The sequence below is a fragment of the Stegodyphus dumicola genome, chromosome 3 (assembly GCF_044657685.1).
Source record: "Stegodyphus dumicola isolate Sdum_Otavi_A_Nest chromosome 3, ASM4465768v1".
NCBI lineage: Eukaryota > Metazoa > Arthropoda > Arachnida > Araneae > Eresidae > Stegodyphus > Stegodyphus dumicola.
Genome location: NC_140770.1, coordinates 209,471,312 through 209,499,163, shown reverse-complemented (window position 1 = coordinate 209,499,163; position 27,852 = coordinate 209,471,312). Strand labels below are relative to the sequence as shown.

Sequence of the window (27,852 nt, the reverse complement as noted above, 5' to 3'; positions counted from 1 at the left end):
CACACTAGGGCTATCTGCCTAAGGGGAGGGATGCCTTTCGTGGAGGACTTTCTAAGGGAAACTGGCTCGTATACACGTTACACATGGGGAAAACCACGAAAACGCCCATGCAGCCAGCCCGTTCGCGGGATTCGAACCTCAGACCGAACTACCAGTGTTCAGCGACTTTACCGCTCGGCCGCTGGTGGGCACCGGAATGTAAATGAGGTAGCTCGCGTGTATTCTAATGAAGTAGAAAGAAGTTAGTATTTAATTAAGGTTTTAGAAGGTGAATTTAGAGAAAGAGCATGTCCTGGCTGCCTGAAAGACACGCTGATATCTTTGATATACTACAGATTAGATTTCTGTGGCTTTGAGCGCTTCTAGCCATTAAGCTTATTTACACCGGCTTTTACGAGTCAGAGCCTGCTTGCGCGTTAAGTGACGTGTGAAAAACCGTTAGGCTAATTTAATTCTATTCTATTTTAAGTTACTTGTTACCTTTTGAGTTTAGCCAAAAGTGCTAGCTTAACATCTAGTTAGTTTATGCTTGCTAAGAATACTAGACGTTACACTATATTTTTATTTTACAATACCATGTGACCAATATTTTTGTGATCTCATCTCGTTCCTTCTGACCGGTAAAGCCGTATATATACGGCCTAGAATATTTTTTGTAATGTCTGTAAGGACGTATATATGCGTGCATCTTGAAATATGTTCAAGAATTTATGGCAATGCATTAAAAAAACTTAAATCCAGGTATAAAGTACCAGGCCCATTTTGGCATTACAATCAAGAAAATACCACTTTCTTATGGCAAGTTTGAGAATATGGGCTTTCCTAGTGAAATCCCGTGTCGGTCAAAGGGTTAAAAAAAAGTGGCATTTTGCACCCAACCATTCAACAAACATTTAGTCATACAATCTTTATGCAACACATTATATGGAGACCATATATTGTATTGAAAAATGTATCACATATATTGAATGGCCTGACAGCACCAAAATCTCCGTATATTCTTAAATAGATTTTTTTAATTAATTAATATAAATTTATGGGTTTAATTAAATCTGAAACAGTCATTTATAATATTCATTCATTAGTCACTATTTCTCCTCTTAGGTAATGGTAATAAAAGATGTTTCTAATTATACTAAATTCTATGTACTTCGTTAAATTCCAGACGTAATACTTAAAAAGTGTTACTGTCTGACTATTTAGATTAAACCTTATTAAACATTGAGCTAAAATCAGGAAGGTCGAACATTTCTTATATGTAAGTCCAAAAGACGTTCGATGATATTTGATTCTTGTTTGCATTTATTATAGCTGTAAAGCTAATCGATGTATTATAATTGAAAGACTACTTAATCTGTTTCATATATCAAATACGTTTATTTACTTGCGTATCTAGAACCTAGAAAGACAACACGAAGAGAAATTTTATTTTCTTCATCCTTTCTGCATGCCTTCGTGGTGTGACGGTAACTCACTCGGCGCGTATTAGAGAGGTCCATATTCGAATATCGGCAAGATCATTGCTCATTTTTCACGTCTCCCAGCGTCAAAAATCCTAATGACACTACAGTGGCTCCCGAACTACAAGGTGGTAGATGATGATTTTTCACCAACAGGATTTGACATTGAGTCCCCTAATCTCCAATCGCCCTTTAAAAGGGGGGGGTATTATCCTTTCTTTTTGCATGCCTTGGTGGTGTAACGTCAGCATACTTGGCGCGCATTCCAGAGGTCCAGGTTCGATTCCCGGCGACGGCATTGCATATTTTTCATGTTTTCTGCATTCAGAAATATCCTAATAACTTTACACTATTAAGGGAATTTTGTAGAAATTCAATAAGACTTAAGTGAAATTATTTAACGTCCAGTTCAAGAGTTGTTATAAGAATAAAATATTTCCCCTTTCTACGAATAGTTGTATTTTTAATTAATGCAAAAATTTCAACAAGCGGCGATTAAAAAGGTAAGCATTATTTTTATTCCTCTGTTAAGTTCACCAAAGTAAGAAAATTATAAAAAAAAAAAAACACTATTAGTTGTATTATACAGTAAAGAAATATTAAAGCTAAATTATATTAGCCCACCAGTGATCAAGAGGGTAAAATCCCTGAACAGGGTAATTAAACATGGGTTCTATTCCTGGAAAATACGCTCAGCCAGCATGAGCAAGCATTTTCGTTGTTTTCTACGCAAGTAATATGAATACAAGCCAATTACCTTTACTTTAGAATATTTCTCGACGAACGCGTCTTGTTTTTTTTTTTTTTTTTTTTGGGGGGGGGTAGGACTCTCTCCCTAAAGAGAAGGGTGCTTTGTTTTAATCAGAAAAGACCAACATAAACTGGATCAATATATTTTGCGTTTGAAATTTAAAGCATATATATTTTTTCTTCTAGGATACATAGATGTCGGATATGGCTAAAACTAATTGTAAAAAAAACTATGAAGACAGTGCTACTTTGAATTTACCAGAACTACAGAAAACCGTTTCTGATAGCAATAAAGAAGATAACTGTCCATCTACGTCGGAAGTGAACTCTAAATTTATTGTAAGTATAAAAGAAATTAAAAATTCAAATTTCACATAGTTTAGACCGTCTTAAGACATGTATTCAATTTAAATATAAATTCACTGAAATTATTTACATGTATAGAAAAGTCGTAACAGTATTTTCACTGAGATTTACATTCAAGATTTAATTCAATTTTTATATTTTAATATTAATTCATTTAAAAATTAATCATAAATTAATTACGAAACCATTCTTAAAACTAGTCACAAATCAAAAGAATGAAAAATGTAAGCATATGAGATGTTTTTCATTTAAATTCAATTAAAATTAATAAACTGCTTCGAATTTTCAAATTATATTCGAACGTGGGAGATGTATTTAAAAATATATTGTCCAGCATAACCTAATCATTAATTATGCATATTTCAGAAGATAGTCTATGAACTTCGAATTATTAAAAATTATTGCAGAGAACACGATTACGTAGGAAGACTTTGATTGAAGTAACTGCGAAACGACATATGTGTATCAAAATGTGCTATTGTCGTGGTTAGAAATTCGTTTAAATGCAAGAAAATTACATGTTTGGAGACAAAAGTTTATGAAAGCGTACTATTCAAATATATGCACCTGAAAACAAAGTGTCAAAATCCTGAATCCCAAAGATATACGAATTTCCAGTGCGGTTCTGTATGCATGTAAGGAATTGGCTAATAATAGGGAAAAAAACTTTCAAGCTTGGCAAATTATTTATCAGTAAAAATAAATAATAAAACTAGTAATCTCATGGTAATCTTTTTTATTGTTTAATCATTGTTCATTTTTTCTTCTATTGATCGCACTAGTTTTACTCGAGTAGCCACTATAATCAATTTTATTCATTTTATTAGGCTGCAGCAAGAGATAAGAAAATTGTAAAATACCTGACGTCACGTTCTATAATTACTCCTCCCCATCTGCCTGAGCTTATCAGTTTTGATGTCCATCGTTGCATTGAAAATGCTCTGATAGTTTCATCTTTAATTTAATTCGGTATTTGTTTCAAAGAAAAAGTGAAAGAAACTTTGACGATAATTAAAAAAGAAATTGGTAAGGAGCTCAATGTAATAATCGAAACTGTATATTCAACATTTATCTAATGCAGCCTATTTGTGCTTGAGCACTCTTTGGAAAAGCTATCAGACTGCAAAGAAACAAAATAAATAATTTAAAAAAAATTATACGGAACTGAATATAATAATCCAAGCTCTATTTTCAGCTTTCTTGTAATACAGGCAATTTGTGCTTGAGTACTCTTTGGGAAAGCCATCAGACTGCAAAGGAACAAAATAAATAAGTAAAAAAGAAAACAATACGGAACTCAATACAATAATCCAAGCTCTATACTCAACATTTGCCTAATGTAGGCGATTTGTGCGTGAGTACTCTTTTAGAAAGACTATCAGGCTGCAAAGAGACTAAATTAATAAATAATGAAACTACTCTGTGGAACCATGTTATTTTATTATACTTTAAAAAACTTTAAAATATTTTTATTTTTTCTGAATTCAATAAACTAGCCTTTCTGAACTACTATTAAATTTTTTAATAGTATAAAAATATAAAAATTGATGTTATCAAGAAAGCGTATTGTTAAATTAACTTCTAAGTAAAATATTTTTCTTGTTTTTCTGATTTTTAATATGCGTATATGTGTACCATCTTTTCTGAACATTACACTAGTTTAAAGTAATTTAATTTACTAAAATTTCTTTTTGAGCTCTGTTCTGTGCTTTCCTCCGCCAAATCTTTTTTTATGTTCAGTTTTTCAAGCTATATAATAAAATTATCCCTTTATATCTACAACAATTTCTTTTAGTGTAACTTTCACGTTTATTCCTCTTGTATCCCGAGACCATTCCTATCTTTTTAAGAAGCTGTAATTTAGATTGTCAGCCATAATGTTTATAAAAACTTGGCAAGCTGATGATAACGATGAATTGTCTCTTTCGTGATTGGTCGATTCCATATTTCCACTACAAGAAACAGATTTTTTAACTAAAAAATCATAGCTCCTTCGTATCAAATTTTTTTTCACCCTCTTGAATGTGGCATCTGTCTTCACTATCTATATATGTTACGGTGAGTAGTACGGTGTTCAAGAGTAGGAACTGGAAAGAATTTGCACATTTTCACTCCTGGTGGTAAAACTCGAAATATTGTATATCGCACAACTTTACAATATAAATGCATTTAAGTGAATTGCCTTCTTTTAATAAAAATACCTCATAACAGAAGCAAACACACTCACCCGATTTTGTTACATCAAAGATCAATTAGAGAAGGATTACAGCGGTATCGTTCTCTCTGTTGTTGGATACCTTACTCTCAATCTAACTGAACTGGCACCGGGTACTTTCGCTAGTCTATGATAAACTACAACGTGAACTAGAGCTTTTGCCGCCCGGAGCTCTGCTAATTTTGCCTCCCTTCTTGATATACAAATAAATTACTAGAAAAATGTCAAAACGGAATACAAAGAAATAACACTTGGTGTTATTAGGAACCTTATTCTGGAGATTTTATTTTAGACTAAACTGCAAAGATTCAAAAGGACTGCCCTTCCATGTTCCTATTACGTTTTTCTCTAGCGAAAACGGAAGTAAAATTCTCGAAATACTTCTCTCTTTACAAGGAGTTCTTCATTACTAACGTGTAACACATTGTGATCATGATTTATTTGATATTTGTAATTTTCAGGCAATTGCGACGAGATAAAAAATGGTATAACAAGGGTATGTAGCTGTTGGATTCTCGTGGTGATTTCTTTGAATATTGTACGAGTAAAAACTATTTTGTTCCTAGATTTAATTCGGTTATTTACGTATCTCGATGATCCACATGATTAAAGCCTATAAAATAAGGTCTGAAGCGAAAATTGCCGCTCCTAAAAAATGCCACTCCCTCCTTCCCTCTCTAGTGTATATAATTTTTTTAATTAAAAATTTAGACATTCTACTTTACCATAATTTATTATGAAATTGTAAGCTTTGTTTTAGCTATTTATGTTTATTCTGTCCTGCGTCTTCTATTTCTTCCGCCAGTCGTCACCACAATGCAAAATAAAGTTGAGAATAAATTGATTCATACAGCAAAGAAAGAATTTTGAAGTGATTTTCAACTTACTTCTTTTAAACGAACTTACTTCTTTTAAACTTACTTACTTTTCCATCTTACTTACTTCTTTTAAACGAACAGAGGGAATTACTACTATATTAAAATTAGACTTTAACAGATTAAAACTACATGTTTATGCTGCATTTTACTAGAAGCATATTCTTTAAGTAAACTGTGATTATGAAAACTAGATTTCAAATTAATTAAAGTAAAGAAATATTTTGAAGACTTCCTCTTTTATCAGGAAGCTATATCAATATTTTAAAATATTTGCTTTATTAAAATATTTGTGGAATTTTCATAATAATTTTATTCATTAAAATTTTCAACAGAATGACCCATATTTCTCCGTGAATTTTTGCAACATTTGGAAAGTCCGCATCTGTAAATTACTTGTACCATTGAAACTGGCACTCTTCGTTTGGTTTGGAGGTAAGAATTAAACGTACATCAATGAAATCATGAAACTTAAGTTGTATCTCTTTATTTACTTTAACACAAAAGAAAACTGTCAGTCTATTTTTGAAATATGAAACTGTTAATGGGAAATACACTCAACAATATCCATTACAGCTTTTATTATCTAACAGGTACGAAAGAAAATTCCATATAAAATTTACATGTTCCAAATTTCGTCTCGATACCTCTTACCAGTAACATCTCTGTCGAAGATGCTGCCTTTCAACATTTTGGATTCCCATATTAACAAACCATCCGCTCTAGAATGCGACCTTTTAGTCTCTTAATTAAATATTTCATAGTCTAGTTAGGAATTACTAATGCGTTTTGTGTAAAATAAACTGGTGAGAATTAACCTGCAAACTTAACCTAAGATTGGTGAATAATGTATAGCCACACTGATTAGAAGAATCTAATTTCGATACTTCTTGTTCTATTTTAAAAACGTATTTTTATAAGCAATGTAATTCGCAGACAAACTGCTGGACTTTCTGGCATACACACCACTTTCCTTGAACCTCTTTAAACTGTTTGTATGGAAATAGTGTGATCCTGTGACTGCTGACAGTTCTCCAGACCAGTGGCCAGCGCTGAAAAGCAAATGCCCACCACTGGATTTAAAAAAAAAAAAAAAAAAAAAACATTGCACACAGGGCAGACCACGGAATTACATTACCACGGAAACTTCGATGCATACAGCCGGTTCGCTAGGATTTGATACCAGATTGAATTATTAGTGTTAACCAATCTTACCACTCTGCCAATGATTGGCCATTTCAAGACGCTGGAAGACAGCTGAGACAAATTCTCAAAGGAAAAAAATATCTGTCATTCATATGCAGCTGTACTGTAGTCTACTGAGAGATGAAAACATACCTCAAACGCATTTTCCCTTTTTGAGTTTTCATTAACCATTGGTCATCTCAGTTCATGGTACCCGAGTTTTCTGAATCGAGCATTTCAAGCACTGTCACAGCAAAGCAATATGTATGTATTAAAACATTAGAGCTACGGATTAAACATTCGAGCGACGTATTTACTGAAACAACTGTCTCATCCTCTGTTCTAATAATCCAGCAAAAATATCCTTTTGATCGTATCATATTGTTTGAGTTGCTGTATTGCTCAGCATATTTAAAATGACACTCTAAACCATAATATTTCGTTAAAAGCTCTCAAATTAGGACAAATGGGATTTAAATGTTTATAAATTTCTGTATGACAATATTGGTAATGGACATCTTTCACACACACACACACACCCAAAAAAAATGGACAGTTTTATATCTCTCATTATACTGGACCGAACGTCGAAATTTAAGTTGCATTTTCCATGTCTCGAAAGTGCAACTTAGGATGTAAATTAGATTTATATATAACATTGTTCTAACATAGGTATTTTGACATAAAATAAAATTGGACTTTTTGGACATAAAAATAAAATTGGACATAAAATTGGAATTCTGAAATAACATACTATTTTTTTTTCCATATTTTTGTTCTCCCACTCAAATTATGTCTAGATATTCAAGTTTGATAAAAAAAAATATATATCTTGGTGCATTTTTCAGTTTGCGCCAAGAATAATTTACATGGCGAACTTCTTAATTTATAACAACCCTTTCCTCTTTTTTCATTGTACACGATCGAGGAAAAAAAGATCCTCGTTCATGCTTTTAAATAATTTTAACAAAGTGCGTGAACCACATTTAGCGTTATTATCGCTTATAACAAGCATGGCAAATTTCAAAACGCGCCAAAATGTAAGTTCACGTTCATCTTAGGCAATTTTCAATCAAAAATTCTAATTTTTTGCAGGTTTGATTAGAAATACATCTACTTTAAGATAATGGTAAAAATTTTATAAGTTACAATTCAAAATATTTTTCGAAAAATTTACAAAAATTCTTTAAAATTGTAAATTTTTAAAACAAATCATAGAAAATGGGCGAATTTTATTTGGAATGAACCTACATTTCGAAATGTGAAAGGAAGTATCAAATAAGTAAGAATATACCAAATTCAATTAACATGGAGGAGCTGAAATTTTGATATATAATTTTTTTAAAACTACTTGTGCAATTTTTACAATACTTGGGACTTGGCATAATTTGAGTCGTAGAATCGCAATATGGAAAAACATTGGTAGGTTATTTCAGAAAAAGTCCGTTTTTGTGCCAAAATATCTATATTAGAACAATGCTAGATATAAATCTAATACAACAATGCGTTTTCCAAGTCTCGCTTTCGAGACATGGAAAACACAAGTTAAATTTCGACAATCGGTCCAGTAGAACGGGAGATATAGAACTGTCCCATGTTTTTTGTGTGCAAGGTGTACATAAATAAAAGTTAAGTAGGAGAATCATTTAAAAAAATTATTTCACCTTTTTAACAAGATATACTTGTTATGCACAGCTAACTCTGTCAAACCTAATAAGGTCGTGAATGCTATATATCGTTGCTCAAAATAAACAAAACGGGAGCGTAGTTGTCTAAAATATACTTTACACATTCTTTCAATTAATTACATTTAATATTATATAATTTGTTATTGTTTTGATTGTCATTGTATTTACCTTCACTGACTTTTGGCATCAATCTCCATTGAATTTTATTGCGATATTTCTTATAATTTTAAATTCAATGTATTTCGTTTGCTCAGTTGCATGCTTTTAATACTTTCATTTTTTCCCTCAGCCGGAGCTACTATAACAACATTCATTGCACTTTTTTCCAAGCAACGGGGACTCACTGTTTCGAATATCTCAGTAATATACGTCATTAGTCCTTTTGTACAGTTTTTGACTACATTGATATATGGCATAATTTCGGACAAAATAGGTCGCTCGAAACCACTTCTTCTTATGTGCCTTGTAGGTTGTATTGCAGTGACGATTTTGTTTTTGATAGCACCACGTATAAATACTGAAAAGTGCAGTTTCCTTTCTGCAAACCTGGAATGCAACAGCAGTGGATTTAATAAATTCATAGTAACAGCCAACTGCAGTTCATCAGAAAATTTCATTCAACAATATTCTTGCAAATGCCGGTCCGATACAAACAGTGAATGTTTGGACAAAGCTGCTTGCGATAATTTGATCATCGAAGATTTTAGTAATTTATCCATATATCAGTATTTAGATGAATCTAATGAAAACGCCAATTTTTGCAACTTCAATGAAACTATAAACTTAATGCAAACTTCATGTGCTCCAGGAAGTGGCAGAAGCTCTTGCGAAATATTGTGCATCCTAAAAGATAGTGAATTTTGCACTTATCCAAACCATGATGAAACTTTAGCTCTTGTAGTACAGTTTATCTTATTCTTTTTGTTCTTCGTTTCGCATTCAAGTATCTACCGCTTTTTCGATATAACTAGCATGTTTTTAGTTAGTGTTCACGCTGAAAATTATGGGCAGCAGAGATTTTGGGCCATACTTGGCTCTTTGTTGCTTCCTTCACTTTCCGGTTATATTGTAGATGCGACATCTGCAGTAGAGGGTGAAAATAATTATACCTCGGCGCTGTACGTTTTCATTGTCGGAACGCTCTTAACTATTATCACTGTCTGGAAACTGGATGTCCATATACAGCCACCGGGTAAACTTATGTGGAGAAAAACGACCATCCTTTTAAAAAATTATGATAACTTAGCATTCGTCTTTGCTGTATTTATCTTGGGAACTTCCTGGGGCTTCAATCAAATATTCACTTTCTTGTACATGGGAGACTTGGGATCTCCTGGTCTTCTTATTGGTCTTCTTAAATCCATGAACAGTTTATATGGATTACCATTTCTAATGACTGCCCAGTGGTGGATCAAAAAAATCGGTACAAGAAATATTATTGTGTTGGCATTCCTAGCTTATGCAGTGCAAAACATTGGACTTTCCTTCCTCATCAATCCATGGTTTTCGTTGCTGTTGGAAACTATGAGCATATTAACGTATCATTTGTCATGGGTAGCAGTGATGCAGCATTGTTATGATATTTCTCCGGAGGGACTGAGAGTGACAGTTAATGCTTTTATTGGTGGACTTCATTTTAATTTTGGTAAGTCTGTTTAATGTATATTGAGTTTTCTCAGATATATTTTGCCCATTTAGCATGCACTTAACCAGTGGGTTTGAAATTTTGGAATATGTTAGTTATAGTTAAAACGTTCAGCAGTTTATCTTCTAAACTTTATATTTTAGCTATTCCCAAACATGCCAAACGTCGTTTCTTATTTCCAAGTAAAAGCTTAGAAACTGAATGAATAAATAAAATAAAGTGTTTGTGTGATGAAGATATTAAATGCTTAAAACTTCTTTGTAAATACAGTCGAAGAATTTATAGATGTTTTTGCCATTTTATAGTGTTTTACAGTTTAAATATTTACTTAGTTATTAAAATAACAAAAACTTCAACTTGTCAGTTGCTTAAATTCTTAATATTAACAACCATCACATTTACCTGATTACCACCCAATTTATGTTAGTGTAATGTAAGAAATGGATTTTTTTTGTCTTTGAAAAGATTCAGCATTTACTATCTGAAAATTTAAAACGGCTCTTCAGAAATAAGTATTGCAGTTATTGATCACTCTTTATAAATATTCTAGGTACATATCATTATTTTCTAAATATTAGTTTTATGATAGCTTTTGTTCTTTGTTACCAATGGGGTTTTCCCATGCTTAGATAAAAAATATAAATGTATCAAATATTTTAATAGTAATTTTCTTTTATGTTGATATCTATGTCAAGGTTTTAAAATGTAAATAAATTAAAATTTGAAAACTTGAAATCAAGTGGCTTATGATCATGTTCATAAATGTATTCTATTTAGCATCTATTCATTTGTTGTTGTCTTTCAACATTCGCGGGATGTTCTATAATTTCTTACTTTAAGTGCAATGTAACAGTTGTGGGATGATGAAATGAAATGAAATTATTGCATCATCTTTTGGAGGTGATATTATTTGATTGAGGTTATTAGTTGGCGAAATCTAATAATATTGAAAATATCAAACAGCACTCGATGATAGAGTTCTTGACAATAGAAGATATAACATCTACAAATATCCACGAATGCATACTTTCAGTCCATGGTGATACTGAGCCTCCTATGTCACCGTCGAGGAATTGTCTACCATGTTTAGACGGGAAAACATATCACTATAAAACTTTCGTAGACCAGACCATAGTGTGGCAGTGTGTAGCTATTGAAGAAATGTTTGTTAATGAATATGTGTTGGAAAAATAGGTGAATAGTCTGAGTCTTCTGAATCTTCTGAATTTCATGCTATAGAAATGGACATCAGTGATTCATCCTTGAAAATATTTTGCCTAGACAATGGAAGGTTTGTGCTATATGGATATTCAAAATGCTGACGGCAAAAATGCTGAAGCACCGAGTCAAAACTTTTCGAGAACTATTTTCCAAGATAAAAGCTAATCAAAAATGTTTATATATTGCTGGTGACAGGACATGGAGCATGGTTTCATCACTGTGATCAGTAAAATGAGAAAGCATTCTATAAAAAGCAGTGCACCTTTCCGAACCCTTAAGATCAGAGCGCAGAAATACTTTGGAAGATTTTCGGCACCCGTTTTTGGAGCGAAGGGGAATAATTGTTTGCTGATTATATGACATCTAACACCGCGATAATAGATACTTATTATGCTATCCTATTAACTCAGCTCCGACAATTTGCCAAGAAAAACGTCATGGCAAACTCAACAAGTAGGAATAGCTTTTGCACAATAGTGCTCCAGCATTCAAGACTGAGATATTCTAGATTGCTAATGCGGATTTGAACTTCTATTTCAGACCTTGGCAAAACGAAGCAGCGTTATATGGTTAACGTATATGGCGTTATATGGTTACAATAACAATGATCATCTGAAAGATGGCCGATCAGGACTAGGTTAAATGCTGGGTTAAAACATTTTTTTTTTCTGCTGCAATCCGATGCTTAACGAATCACTGTGATAAATGCATTGAAAGTCAAACGGAACTATCTTCTACAAGTGTAAAAGTTACTCAACGCCCCCACGTGTGCGACTTGTATTTAACTTATACTGCACATATAATCTATACATTGTATGCTTATGTATTTTCGTATTGTAAAATTAAATGATAAATCAATTATATATATTTCTAGCTATTTTACCAAAGAAATGTAACAACTCCTATGTTTTTTTGGCAGGTCGAAGTTCCGGAAGTTTAATAGGAGGCACAATTATGAGTAACCTTGGTGGTCGTGTTGCCCATAGAGTAATGGGTGGTATTTGCTTGGTTTCTGCTGGAATGTATAGTTTATTTCTCTTCTTTAATCGTAGATACATTAAATGTGATAGCTGAAGTGCTGCTTTTATTTTCATCTCTGATGAATATCATGTACATCATTGCAATACAACTAAACTGAATACCTCTATGAACTCCAATTTTACAGACAAAATGCTGAAAATATTGTACAAATCGACAGCAAAACTAATTCATCACTTGCGATTAAAGTGTATATATTTATAACATAATTTCATTACAATGTGTTTTCTTTCTTCTTCTATGTGTATTTTCTTATTTAACATGTATTTATTTATAAACATTGTTTTTACATTTGTTTGTACAAACATTGTTTGCTGAAGTTTTACAAAATTATTCCATTATCATATACCTTATTTTTTTCAGTTTATTACAGCGCTGTTACTAGAACATATTTATAAATCTTTATTAAAATTTAACAATATATCTTCGCATATAATAGGATAAAACTGAAACATAATGATTTTATCAATGAAAACTTCAAGACGATATTAGACCTAGAATTTTCGATCCAAAAGTTCAAATCTAGTAAATATAGAATTATCAAAAACCAAAAATCTGCGAAATCGATAAATTAGTTAGATATTCGAAATAAATCTCGTTTAAAAGATTTTTCCCGCTGTTTCCCCTAGCGCAAACAAATATCCTGCTGCTATTAATTCATTTTTAAGCGAATATATATGCTCCAATAAAATCATTAACATTAAATAAAAATATCTAAAACAAATTTGCTTCGAAATGTACACCCGCTGTCCTGGGGGTTCCTGGACCATCTGAAAACATTGAGAGCTTAGTTTCATAGCACTTAACATCACAAATGAATTTTTTTATCATCAACAGAACAGAATTTGCGATATTACTTAGCATTTTACATACAAACAACATCTTAAAGTAATTTTTTCTTATAGCCTTTTTTATATAAATTCAGGAACATTTAAAAAATAGTTTTAACATTTTAACATGAAATCCTTAAAGTATTTAAAACTAAGGTTATCTGGGGAATAGGTGGCACTATAAGGAAATCTAATACAAAACAGAACTAGATCAAAGTTACACCTCAGAACAGGTACATAGTCTTCTGAACAGTCACATAGCAAAAATAAAACCACCTAAGTACAGTGATTCTACTAATAAGAGTATCTGTTTTCAGTATGTATTCAATGTTTAGGACATGATAAATAAATTTCTCCCATCTGGGCAGTACGCACGAGGCCGTCCGGTGTCTTATCCATTTGAAATAAAAAATGCATTCAGTTGTCTTCTTGGCGAATGACAACTTTACTGGGCACTTAATATAAACAGCTTTCTTAGAACTTGAATGAAAGCATTAATTCCCAATGGGATACCATTAAAAGCAGAAAAAAACGTATATATATATTTTTAATTATTTTGAACTCATACAATTTCTCCGTGCACCTTCTACACAGGGCATACAAAAGTGAGTTAACTAAACATTACATGCATAAATAAAACAAACAGAAATAGAGAACAGCAGTCTAGACCTCACAGAAACAGATAAGTTCACCGACCAAGTGCCGCCAAGCCTTTTCAATTTTTTTTTAACACTAACATAAAACTGGTAGTTCTGTCCAACTTTCGACTCCCGGCGAGCGGGCTGGCTGCATGTCTGTTTTCATGATTTTCCGCATGTGTTAACATGTATGCAGTATCTTTTGCGTGCATACGTTAATAAAGCGGGCGCAGCCCAGGTAAAATCGCTGTACACTGGTAGTTCGGTCCAACTTTTGAATACCACGAAGGCATCCATCCCCTGAGGTAGCGGGCCTGCCGGCTAGTAACCATATAAAAACTGAGATACTTTAAAATTAAAAAGAAGAAAGACTCGGATGTAGTCTTTGGTAAATAGAAGGAAAGAATGTTTTGGTACCTTCAGCATTACAGGATGAAATATATTCCTCATTCCACTTAGATAAAAGCTTCTTTTAATAAAAGGTCTTCCAATATCTCTTTAATATGCTAATGCTGATGTCAATAGGTAAACTTAAGGCATCTTTAGCCAAGAAATCAAGCCTTTCATTTCCATAGAATCCATCATGATCCCACACATTAGCGAAACGGACAGCAATTCCCCTATTTCTAAACGAACAGACTTTAGACTACTAATTTGTCGCTGCTGGTAATACTGTTCGAAAAGTAAAAAGAAGAAAGAGAATCAGAACATAAAAGGTACCTTGTGGATTGCTGTCCTATTTTCACTGATACTCTTGACGAGAAGTACAGGGAAGTTCTGCTTGAAAAACTGTGTATTTATTTGAAATAATAGCAAACCTCAGATTGGTCTTCAAAAGAAACAAATGCTAGATCAACTTTATTGCGGTTTTTACTGTCATCTGTAAAGTAAACCATATGAAAATTTATGGGTTCTAAATTAGCTGCGCGAGAAAAATACATATTTGTGGAATTTCTATAATACTACAAGCAAAGATCGAAACATAACGAGCGAAGCGCACGCAAAATTTTATGTATGCTACCTGGAAAAAGTAAACAAAAATGTTATTCATAAAACAGAGTCTTGCTGACAGCTACCACGGTCTGTTGACGTTAAGACGTAACACATGCTGGTGCAATCCATTATGACTGAGAAACACAGTTTTAGATACATTCCTAGACCTTTAACTGACTAGCCCAAATGTCATTAGCCCAGAAGGGCTATAATTTGGGTTTGGCAATTTGCGTCGAAAATTTTAAATGTTTGTTTCATTTTTCAAATTGTTGCCACCAAATATTATCGCTCTGTGTTATATTTAAAGAAATTAAATAATGAAGAATCTGCATAAATGTATGTATGTTTCTCGCATTGTGATAAAACAGCGGTACCTAGAGCCATCTAATTTTGAATAACGTAATCCTCCACCGAATATGGGCATCTGGAAGTCATAATTTGGAATTTGGTTTATTATCGATTTCATATTTTGTAACACTTTAATGAATTTTTTATTAATAAACTCAATAATTTCAATACGAGCAGTAACAACACTCTACACACACAAAAAAAAAAAAAAAAAAAAAGTATCTCCAGCGCGCGAGACTGTGTATTGGAAATTCTGAAGATATTCTCTGTTAAATATTTTACGATGTTGCTGTTGGATTGAATTTTATGGTTTAAGTGGGAAGGAGATAATGTTTTATAAATAAAGGTACCACACAAAACGTTAACAAAAAGCCTCTTTGGGAGTAATGTAAAATCTGAAAGCTTTCAGATTTTATTTTTATTATTTTTATGCGTTTTTTCCATTAGTAAAGTTTTGAATGCTACCTTGTGAAGGCTACAGCTTGATGACTAGTATTTTGCTGATTTTTTGTCACGGCGTCATGACACGTACTAAAGTTTACTTTTTTTAAGTGTTTTAATAAATCCTTGCATTTTTTTCCCATAAGAAACGTTTTGTATATGTAAAATAAAAAATAGGTAAGATTAAATGACCAAAAATAAGTAAGACTGCGATGGTCCCTTAACTGTCCTTTTTAATTTAGTTAATTCTCCTCTTCGTCCTAAAAATAGTAATCGCTTATAAGAAATCTCTTTTAACTACGTCATTCGAAAATTAATTCAGGTTAAATGATTCTTATATAACGTTAATAACGCAGATAATTTCATAACGCTTTAGGTAGTAATAATAATATTAGAATTTTCGAAATGGAACTTAAATCAATTTAGACTAAGCTGGAACAAAAACTGAATCATTCTTAACCCAACCATCGAAATAAAACTTTACATTTCTTTTCTTTTCTTTCCTACTAGTTTCCTACTATTTTGTCGTTCCAATAGTAGAATGCATAGTAAAAATGCGAAACACTTACTTGAAATTATTGAACAGCGGTACCCTGTGTACAGCAAAAAAAGGGGTCACAGTTCTATATCACCTGTTCTACTGCGCCGATTGATGAAATTTCTGTTACATTTCTCCTGTCCCGAAACCACGACTTAGGATATGTATTATACTTTTATGTATCATTGTTACAATATAGGTATTTTGACACAAAATCGGACTTTTCTGAAATATTATACCCATTTTTTTCATATTTCGATTCTATAAACTCAGCTTATGCCCAAATATTAAATTCTGTAAAATCTATTGAGAAACTTACCAAGAAATTTTAAAATTTATCTTGGCGCACTTTTTTCCAGTTTGAATAAAAAATAATTCACTTGGTGAAATTCTTAATGAACATCAAAACAATGTCCATTGAGATTTTTAATTATTCAAACTAAGGCTAGACTATATTAAGAGAATATTCCAACATGTGTTTCAAGCAAGTAATCGGTGGTTCAACAAATTTAACATAGTATTAAAAAATTCCTTACATAGTATTAAATTCACCTGAGAATCGGCTGATGCAGATAAGATGCTGCATGAGAATTTATTTTTTTATTGTTCAAAATTTTTGTAGACAGATAATATTCTCTTAGCCAATTATTCAATGTAGTCAATGTGTTCAATATTCTCTTAGCCAAATATTCATTGTATTCAATGCAGAGAGATCTATTTAAAAAAAATACCAGTTGTACCTCCTTATCGAAGGAAGTATCAGTTGCCCCTGGACATAATCATTTTGGGCATAAACCCCTGAACATAAAGCAGTTGACATCGCTTCTTGGTGGAAACTTAGCTGGTGATTTAAAATTGAAGCCATAGTTTATCAAGCAGAAAATCCGAGAGTTTTGAAAGGAAAAGATAAAAAATTGCTTCCAGTCATTTGAAAACCAAATAAAAATGCTTGAGGTTACTGCGTTAATATATCAAGATTGGTTCACTTTTCGCTTCGTGCCAGCAGTTAAGCATTATTATCAAGATAAAAAGATTTACAATTTAAAGAATTGTTAACCTTAGATAATGCCCCAGAACACATAAAATCACCGCAATTTGTAACTGAAACCAGTATTGTGCTTCTTTCTCCCAGCATTAACTGCCTTATACAGCCCGTGCTAACTAAGTTTAACTACGATACTGTGTGATACTACGTGCTAACTAAGATACTGTGTGAGGACAGTAATGAGTCAGGATATCAAGGCAACTAGCGAAGAAGGTGGGCTTACATTAAGAGATTTTTGGAAGAACTATAACTTATGGACCACAATAAACAATACTGAATACTCATAGGCTAAAATAAAAGAGTCAATAAAACAAACATTTATGCCAAAAAATTTAGACGCCGTTCCTCTTAAACACATTCCCTTAGTCCCAAATTTCCCTCCGTTCCTCCTAAAGCACAGATTTTTGAGGAATCTTTACTTGCAGAAGTTTTTACATAGTTAAGTCCCATGATCCTATTTTCCTTATATCTGGCTAACCTACGCGAAACACAGCCTTGAACCTTCCACCAGAAACTTCAAAACATTTCTGCAGCCACAAACATTCAGACCATTTCTGCGGTAACCCAAAGCAAAATACGTAAGTTTAAAAGGAAAAAGTTTCAGGATTTATGTTTATTAACATATTATCTTGTTATTTTTATCTCACTTTCGTCAGTTTACACGAGGGTTAAAATTAGTTAGGAACAGAGTACTTGAAGTTAGATGAGCAGCTCTGGCAGTGACCGCTGACCTTCCTAGAATTAATATCGCACAGCTCTTAGAGTTACCTGAATTGGCTTTAGTTTCTTACTAGTCGTCTTTGTAAGCATAAACAGAAGGCCTGAGCCAAAACTTGCTCTAGGACTTAGCCGTATAAATTGCATATTTTGAATTACTTAGTTTTATGTTAGATTATAGATTTAGTTTGAAATATACGAATTGTGTAGTTTGTTTATTTGAAGTTATAATGAAAAGATTTATTTTAAAGCTTTTTCTGAGTTTATAGTCATTTATGTAGAAGACTAAAACAGGGCGGCGACATGTCATCTGACTTTCTACACGGAGCCAAAAGTTAGCTTAAATTACAGTTTCCGTGGAACTTTAGTTACACTAAACTGCTAAAAATTGGTAAATCCTCCTCGATACATGTTCGTAGTAAGATATTTTGGTCACATAAAATGGGAAGAATACGTATTATATATGACAGAAAAAAACTGCTAGAAATATGGAATTTTTTGTCCATTCATTCCGACTCGTGTCTTGGATTCAGTTCCATATGAATAAGCCCTACTTGTTTCTGTTAAAACCTGAAAGTTTATTATGCTTCTAATTAGACTCTAATATATGTGAATACTGAATATTTAGGATCCCTGTAATTAGAGTCCTCCTTATGTGAATACTGAATAATTGCAATACCTATATAAACTCTATGAATAATTTGTTATTATGTTTCGCTGCATCCATTCTTTAACATTTAATGTTAGCTTATAAATATTATTACATTTGGTGCTAATTTTAATATATAAATATTATAATTCCGTTTAATGCAGTTCATAAAAATTAATATTAGAGCATAAGAAAGTCATACAGCTGTAGAGACTGTAGGGGTTATTTTAATTTCCTAATAGTTATTTTTATTTTTGAACGGCTTTCCTTCATTTCCTTGTTTCCCACTTACGATTCCCTACCAGAATGAGTTTTCAGGATCGTGTTTTATATAAATGATGTAGAACCACTATTTAAGTCTCGGTCACTTCCGTAGAAGAGCTTTTACTTCCTCGCCCTGACGCTAAGATTCTCTCATTTCGCCTGACGCCGCCGTTGATGTAGCTGCCTATCTACTGCGCCAAGATATGCTATTAACTATTGTCCTAATAAATTGCTATCTACTGAGTTTACTCATGCTAATGATCTCGTCTTCGGGTGTGGTATATTTAAAAACATACACCTTTATTACTAAAAAATCTTATTGACCTATGGTAATGTTTAATTTACTGTTTAGAGTTCCTAATAGCTGATGTCAGAAGTATAGATATGATGTAAGATCCAAGATAGAAGAGCTTAGAAGTTTTTAGTACAGCGTGTTCTGTGTTCTGGCCGCATCTCTTTAGGTTGCGTTTGGCCGTATTGTTACGTGTCTTCTAGGATTCATCGATGATCGTACTAAGTCAGTGTTTTCCAACCTTTTTTGTGCTATGCTCCACCTAATCCTCTCTAAAATTTTTAAGCTCCCCTAGCATATACATAATTTTTAATATTTAAATATTGAATAACGGAAACGGTTCTCTTGCAAATTTTGTTGCATTTGGATATCTGATTCTGGTTTCCTCACAAAGCTATGTCATCGCTCCTTTTATATCAAATAAAGTTTTAATTGACTCATCATTTTGCATTTCTGCGAGTTCTTTTTACTGCATATTTGAAATATCAGCCAAATCCACTAGCATTGGCTGCATCATCCAAGTTGGGAAATCAATTTGTTTTAAGTTATAAAATCTTTTAAATCAGCCGATAAAATTTTTAGATGATCGACAATAACAAGTATAGCGGTATCAATAATAAGTATAGCGGTAGTCGCGTCAATGCCTGACATAATTCAACAAAGATAATGAAACCAAATATCTTCCTTTTGCATCGGCATAAGTTTTATTTGCTACTTGAAGTTGTTTATTTAATATATTTAATTTATCAAAGATATCGGCTAAATAACCCACAATTGCCTTGTTATCATCCGCTAACGGATTTTTTTCATTTCAGGTTTATCGCTTATAAAATAACTAAGAGTATCAAATAGTTCTATAAATCTTTCCAAGCAGTTCCCTTTCAACAGACTTCTTACTTCAGTGTGAAGTCTGATACAGTCTTCATTTTGTTCTTCATAAAATAACTTGAAAAGACGTTCACATTTGGCCCTAGCTTTAATAGCACTATTATACACTTTATAACACTACACTTTATAACTGAAACCAAATTTTAAATATGCCTCCGAATACCGACGAACGTTTTTTTTTCTTGCTTGCAACCCTCATTTCACTAAAGGCTTTTTTGGGGGTAAAGCAGGAGACTTGAAAAATATACAATGCTCTCGCCAGGAGACCTCTCTGATACGTGTCCTTATAAGACCTCTCTAATACGTGTCGAGTATGTGCTCAACTACATCACGAAAGCATACGGAAAAGTGGGAGAAAATACCTTATACAGTAATTTTATTTAAAAGTTTCGCATACTTTAAGCACTATATATATATATATCTATATATCTATAGATATATATATATATATATATATATATATGTATGTATGTATGTATGTATGTATATGTATATATGCAGCATTATTTATAAAGATATTCATAGAACTGTCTCAATATTTGTTTTTCAAAGAATGACAAGAAGAAATAGAAAGAATACAAGAAGAAAATTTGCATTTAAGATACAGTTTTTGCAAGATGACTAAAATTATTTCATAGTCATTCAGGAATACTGTTTTTATGAGATATCCTTTTTTTCCTGGAAGAAATCTGCTAAATCATATTTTTAATGCCACGTGTCTCCAGAATAAAAGGACTGTTTTCAAAATGACTTGAGGAAATCAAAATTATGTAAAATTTTAAATAATTCTTTTTCTGAAAGAATTGGAACACTGAAATATGTCGTCATGGTTTCACTTTTAAAAATTCTTACAGTTAGTTAATAAAAACCTAACTTGACTCAGTGTTCTCTAATATGACGACACTGCTCCTTTTCGTCAAAGTTGTTTGAAATCAACACCGGATATTTTCTATTTAACGGGGTAATTGTCACTTACCTAACCAATTCATTTAATTGGGATGTAACCTGTGAGCTCTTTCAATTTCGATGCTGATACGCGTGATAAACTCAGATTTATACATTTTGAATTGTTATCGACATGCAATGAATAATGTTATTCTCAGAAACACTTTATCTGAACTAACATAATAAATAATATTGCTTCTTGAGAATAAAACATCAAATTAAAGAATGTGTTATCTTTATTATTCTGCATGAAAACTGAGGAAAAATCATTTTTAATACAAATACAAACTATAAATACAAGACAGGAACCGAAAACTTGCTTGTTCATTCGGTTTCCAAAGAACAATTACGTTATGTTAAATTCAGAGAAGTTTGATCAACCTAGATGTTTCTCACCGTACATCATTATTAAGGTTACAATTTTTATCGCAAAGTGAATTTTCATTTTTATTTTTGTCGTTTTCGCGAACGGGCTGGCTGCATGGGCGTTTTCGTAGTTTTTCCCATGTATTATATGTATACGAGCCAGTTCCCCTTAGAAAGTCCTCCACGAAGGCATCCCTCCCTTTAGGCAGATAGCACTCGTCTGCTTTATCATAACTGAATAACCCATTAACCCATTTTTGTCGTTTTTATAGAACTACTAAAGAATAAGCCAACATTAAATGAATCCTCAAATTTCACACATATGCATGTTGGCCCTCAAGGATTATTGAATGCAATAAGTTTTGGTGTGAAAAACAGTACACCTTTGTGTGACATGCTTTAAATTCAAACCCATTTTGTCGTCACAGATTATGAGTAATTTACCATACGACAGAGTTAATAGATCACCCCCATTTAGAGTTTCGGGTTTGGATCTATGCGGTCCCTTTTATGTAACTTGCAAGGATCAAAGAAAGGGTGTGCTGAAAAAAATTTACATTTGTATATGTATATGCTTTGTGACACGAGCTATTCATCTTGAGCCTTTGTCAGGTTTGACTTCTAGTGCTTTAATTGCCACTCTTAAGCGTTTCATGGCTAGACGTGGCAAATGCGCGAAAATATTCACTGATAATGCCCCTTGTATAAAAATTGTCACGTTTATGCTCACGAATTCACGATTCTATTTTTTTTATATGAAAACAAAACATTTAATGAAGAGCTTATGTACATTATTTACATTATTGAAAGCACAATCATACATATATTATAAATTTTCCCATCATAGGGCCAATATTCGTTTATCAAGAACAATTACCGCTATGCGGCCAAGAACAGATCATTTCAAGGCGTCGCCCTCAAGCTAACTAAAAGAGTATTACATTCCTTCTCTGCCGCCAGTCACGTGACCTAGTCGGCGACAGACGATAAGAAAATAAAAGAAAAACTGAATCCATCGGAGGGAAAAAGAAATAATTTCAACAAACTCCCCCCCCCCCGATGAACAATAGGATCATCATAAATTTAACTAACTATTACAATATTACTATAACAATAAGAAACAAATAAAAATTACTTACATATACAGGTCACATTATATCAATAATTTCTTAACACCAAGAAAAAAAAAGTTTTCTGAAACTATAGAAAAAACAAAACATTTAAATTAACATTTTTCAAGATCACCACAAATCATTAAACCAAGGAAAATAATAATGAATAAATGAAAACATTATGAAAAAGAACATTTTTTTCCTATCATCAGTTTATCAGTCATTCAGTCCAAATTTTTTTTTTAACCAGTCACTGATTATTGCAATTACTGATATCATCAATTTCTAAATTGTACAATAGCTGCACTGGACGTTTGATTACCGAATTACCAGTTTTCACTTCACACGATCTGATCATTCCATCTCTACCAATAAAGGTTTTGGTTATTCTTCCTAATTTCCACCAGCTTCTAGGTAAATTTTCATCATGAACAAGTACTATATCATTTACGTTGAATGCAGATGGTTTCTTCCGACCGGTATAATGAGCAGATCTCAAGCACAGGAGATATTCTTTTTTCCATCTGTTCCAAAAGTGATTTATTAGATTTTCTCGTGTACGGAAACGTTTTAACATTACTTCTCTGGAACCTGGTAAATTCAAGTCATTCCTCCTTACAGCTGGCAAACTCAAGAGTCGTTTACCAATCAACAGGTGGGCTGGAGTAAGTGCGGAGGGCTCTTCAAGATCAGAAAAGACGTATGTTAATGGACGCGAGTTTATCATCGCTTCTATTTCAAGCAAAAGCGTTTCTAATTCACTTTGAGTCAAAGATGATTTCCCAATGTTCTTTCTTAAACTAGTTTTTACACTGCGAACTAAACGTTCATAAAAACCGCCCCACCAGGCAGCACGTTCCACAATGTATTTCCATGTGATTCCATGCGAAGCATAAAATTTTTTAACTTCAGGGTGGTTAATCACTTTCCACATTTGCTTTAATTCAAGTTCGGCTCTTTTAAATGTTCTAGCATTGTCCGAGTACACAGTGGAACACAAACCTCTTCGGGATACGAACCTGCGGAACGCAAGTAAAAATTCTTCAGTGCTCATGCCTTTTACGAGCTCAAGGTGAATAGCTCTTGTAGTAGCGCAAGTAAACAATAAAATGTAGTATTTGTTGTCATTTTCTTTTACATACAAAGGACCTGCAAAATCGAGTCCACAAATTGCGAAAGGTGGAGATTCATTAACTCTATCCGCTGGAAGAGGTGCAGTGATTTGTTGTCCAAGACGAACATTATATTTTTTGCATATTAAGCATTTACTCAGGATTGATTTGACGTATTGTTTTCCTCTTAAGAGCCAGAATTTTTCACGTATATGCACTAGAGTATCCGATACACCCGCATGATAAACCTTTTCATGAGTGTCTCGTACTACTAATTCACTTAATTTATGTTTTGAAGGGATTACTATTGGATGTTTGTTGTTAAATAGTAGGTTTGACTTTTGTAACCGACCTCGTACCAAAAGTAGACCTTCATCTGATAACATGGGATTTAATTCGAACAATTTAGAATCTTTTGGAATATGCTTGTTTTCTCTTAGAGACTCTGTAACTTCAGGAAAACTATCTTCTTGAGCTTGTTTTAACCAAAAGGTTTCAGATTTACTGATTTCTTCTGCTGAAATTTCCGCAAAATTTCTATTTTCCCTTTTTACTTTTAAATTTGATATAAATTTGAAAATCCAACCAATCACACGATAAAGTTTTTTCAAGGAACTAAATTTTGTCAAATTCATGAGTGGAACATTTTCAGCTTTGTCTGTTTTGATCAAACACGCTAGGATAGCTTCCGATTTTCGAGATTCTTCTGATACATCATGTAATTTTGACGTCGATAGTTTGGTTTTTGGCCATTGACTTTCAGGTAACGAAAGAAATGCAGGGCCATGCCACCATTTCGAAGAATTTATCAGTTCTTTTGCAGAACAACCCTTTGTTATTAGATCTGCAGGGTTGAGTTTTCCTTCGCAATGTCTCCATGAACAAGGATCTGAAATTTCATGTATTTCTGAAATTCGATTAGCAATGAAAGGTTTCCATCTTTTAGCTGTACCTTTAATCCAATGTAGAACTATTTCCGAATCTGACCATAAAATGACATTTGAAATATGTAGAATATTTTTCAGGTAGTTGGCAACCCTAGCACCCACCAGTGCTCCCATCAATTCAAGGCGGGGAAGCGTTAATTTCTTTAATGGTGCAACACGTGATTTTGCCAAAACAAATGTAGTTTCAAATTTATCTTCACCAGTTCTGTATCTCAAGTATGCGACTGAGCCATACGCATTCGGATTAGCGTCACTAAAAATGTGTAACTGAACAGTGTCCCTGTCTAAATTTGGTACATGAAAATAATATCTGGGAATTTTCAACATTTTAAGTTCTTTTATTTCAGAGAGCCATATTTTCCAGTCATTTTCGAGTTCTCCAGAAAAGATCTCATCCCAAGGTACCCCTTGAAGCCATAGCTGTTGCAATAAACATTTAATTCGAATTACAAAGGGTGCGATAAATCCAGATGGGTCAAAAATTTTGGCTGCTATTTTTAATACATTACGTTTGGTACATTCAGTGTTTATAGAGGACAGTAAGGGTGTTAATTCTAGTCCTAAGACATCTTTATCATTGTTCCATATTAAACCTAGTACTTTTAAGGATGTACATGGAGTGTCACTATTGAGAAAGATTAACTTTTCCTCAAGCCATTTCTGCTTAAGCTCTAGGGAATTGCTTTCGAATTTTCTTAGATTTAGACCTCCTTCAGCAAGAATTTTAACAGATTCATTTGATAGATTAAGCGCTTCTTCAACAGTTGTCGCTCCAGAAAATAGGTCATCCACGTAAAGATTTGAGTTAAGCATTTCAAAAGTCTTAAAGTTAGAATTCTTGTACTTATCAATGTGATGTTTTATTGTGCAAGCAAGGATGAAAGGACTACAAGTTACACCAAAGGTTGCTCTTGTCATTTTGTAAGAAATTACACTCTCTTTTCTATCAAGGTTTTTAAAATAAAGAAATCTCAGATAATCTCTGTCTTCTTCTGCGATTGATATTTGAAGGAATGCCTTTTCGATATCTGCCGAAAAGGCGATCCTATTTTCGCGGAATTTCAAAATAACGTCCAAAACATTTGGATTTAGATTTGGCCCTGGGTGAAGACAATCATTGAGAGAAAGTGCATCATTTGATTTTGAAGAAGCATCGTAAACGATGCGTACCTTTGTTGTTGTTTTGTCGTCTCTAATTACAGGATGGTGAGGCATATAATAAGAATTAAGTGTTGAGCTGTTTTCAGGGCATACTTCTACAATTCCTAAATGTTCTTGTTCCCTGAGAATATTGTTGTATTCTTCAAATAACATTTCATTACACTTAAAATTTATTTTCTAGGCTAGCAAATCTTCTTTTAACCACTTCAAGATTATTTCTCAATAAATCGTGAGATTTGCTCCATAGTAACCTTGCCTCATAACGACCATTTTTAAATTTCAAATTATTTTGAAAGTCATTTATGATTTCTGACCCTAGTAAAATAGTTATTTCCCGTTCATGCCCTGTATCAGCAGGATTAAATCCTCTCATTTTCAAGTGTTGAATCAAACCTTTGTCTGGAATTTTGACTGTAGCGCCAGTTATTTTTTCAACTACCAAGGCTTCAATATTTATGGTATTGCTTGGTTGCGAAACATTTTGTAATTCAAGAAAAACTACGTCAAATGATGATTCTTGTGGTTTTCGTCCGCCAAATGAATATAGTAATAAATTTTCTTTTCTAATAGGCTTTAAATTCAGTTTTCTTACTAAATTTTCTTTTATAAAGCATTTTTCTGAACCACTATCACACAAAACCCTTGCATGGATTTTGTTTTCACCACCAGAGACACATACAATACAAGTTTGGAGTAATGTAGAAATAGTTTTATTTTTCTGTTCAGAAACGCAAGATACTAAGGTTGTGGATTTATCTGCGTTAATATTTTCAGGACTTTCATGTTTTTCTGATTTATTACAGAACAGCTCATTGTGAAATTTATTACCACATTTCGAACATGGGGTTGATTTACTTTTACAGTTAGAAGACAGGTGTGATTTTAAGAAACACTTGTAACAGCGTCCTCCCTTCTTCAATTTAAAACGTTTCTCTTGGTCTGTATACCTTTTACAACCGAAGCTTGTATGATCCGAAGAGTCACAAAATACACAAAATATTTTTATAGAAGTGTTCAAGGCAGCAGCCGAAGGAACACTTTTCTTAGAAGAAAAGTTCTGATTATATTTTTGTTTGGAATTAAAATTAGTGTAAGTGTCATGTATTTTATTACTAGAAGAATTATTTACTAATATTGTGGCCTCACGGGCACGTAAATCTTCTCTTATAAATTCCAATAGGTCATTGACCTTATACTCATTTTCTGTATTATTTTTCTTATGAAATTCTAGAACCATGTTTTCTGGTAACAATTTTAACAGTATAGGCAAAAGTAGATGCCCGTATGAACCTGTTGTTACCCCCATTGACTTGAGATTTCTGATATGTATTTCACATTTATCATACAGATTTCTAAGTCCCCTTATATTATTTGATGATTTTACCGGCTCTAAGTTCAAAATTTTATTTATATGACAGTTTATGATTGTATCACGCCTACCATATCTTTCGTTTAACAATTTTAGGCATTCATCATAATTTTCATCAGTGAGATCAAACCCTGATACAACATTATATGCAGTACCTGTCAAAAGAGATTTCAGGTATTGAAATTTACTTATTTTTGACAAAGAGTCATTGTTATCCACAGCATTCTTGAAAAAGTTAATAAATTCTAAATAAGTGCTGGGATCACCAGAGAATTTTTCAATATTTAATTTCGGCAACTTAACTGCCGCAACAAATTTACTTTCGATTACAGGAGTTACAGGTACATTTTGAACTACGTTAACTTCGGTATCTGCTTTACATTTTCTTAACCTATTCTTAATTTTGGATTTCATACTCAAAATTTTATGAGAGTATTCTTCAACCGATTTTAATTCTTTTTCATATTCAGCTTTATCTTCAACCAATTTATCTATCTCTTTATCAATTTCATTTAAAGAATTTTCTTTTTCTGACAAAATATCCTGGCACTCCAACAAGGAATCTGTGTCAGTTCTTTCAATCGCTGCTACCAGCAAATCTTCTGCTTTATTTATTTGTTTAGTGATTGCAGATCTGATAGCAGCTCTTTTCGACTTTAATTTGTCTATATTTTCCATATTTCAAGTAATGGAATATAACCTTATAAAATTCAACAAATAATTGTAACAAAATTTAAAGTACAGTATTTCAATA

General features: G+C 32.7%; 1 protein-coding gene across 2 annotated transcripts in view; it reads left to right on the top strand.

Moving 5' to 3' along the window:
* LOC118193045 (uncharacterized) overlaps window positions 1–12,652 on the top strand; it is a 39,683-nt gene extending 27,031 nt beyond the window's left edge. For both annotated transcript variants that reach the window (XM_035364085.2, XM_035364084.2), the window contains exons 2-5: window positions 2,397–2,549; window positions 6,002–6,101; window positions 8,829–10,184; window positions 12,325–12,652. In XM_035364085.2, coding sequence (XP_035219976.2) covers window positions 2,406–2,549; window positions 6,002–6,101; window positions 8,829–10,184; window positions 12,325–12,479 — 1,755 coding nt within the window. In that variant the 5' untranslated portion in view covers window positions 2,397–2,405 and the 3' untranslated portion in view covers window positions 12,480–12,652. The remainder of the gene's footprint in view (window positions 1–2,396; window positions 2,550–6,001; window positions 6,102–8,828; window positions 10,185–12,324) is intronic.
* Window positions 12,653–27,852: the final 15,200 nt, after the last annotated feature.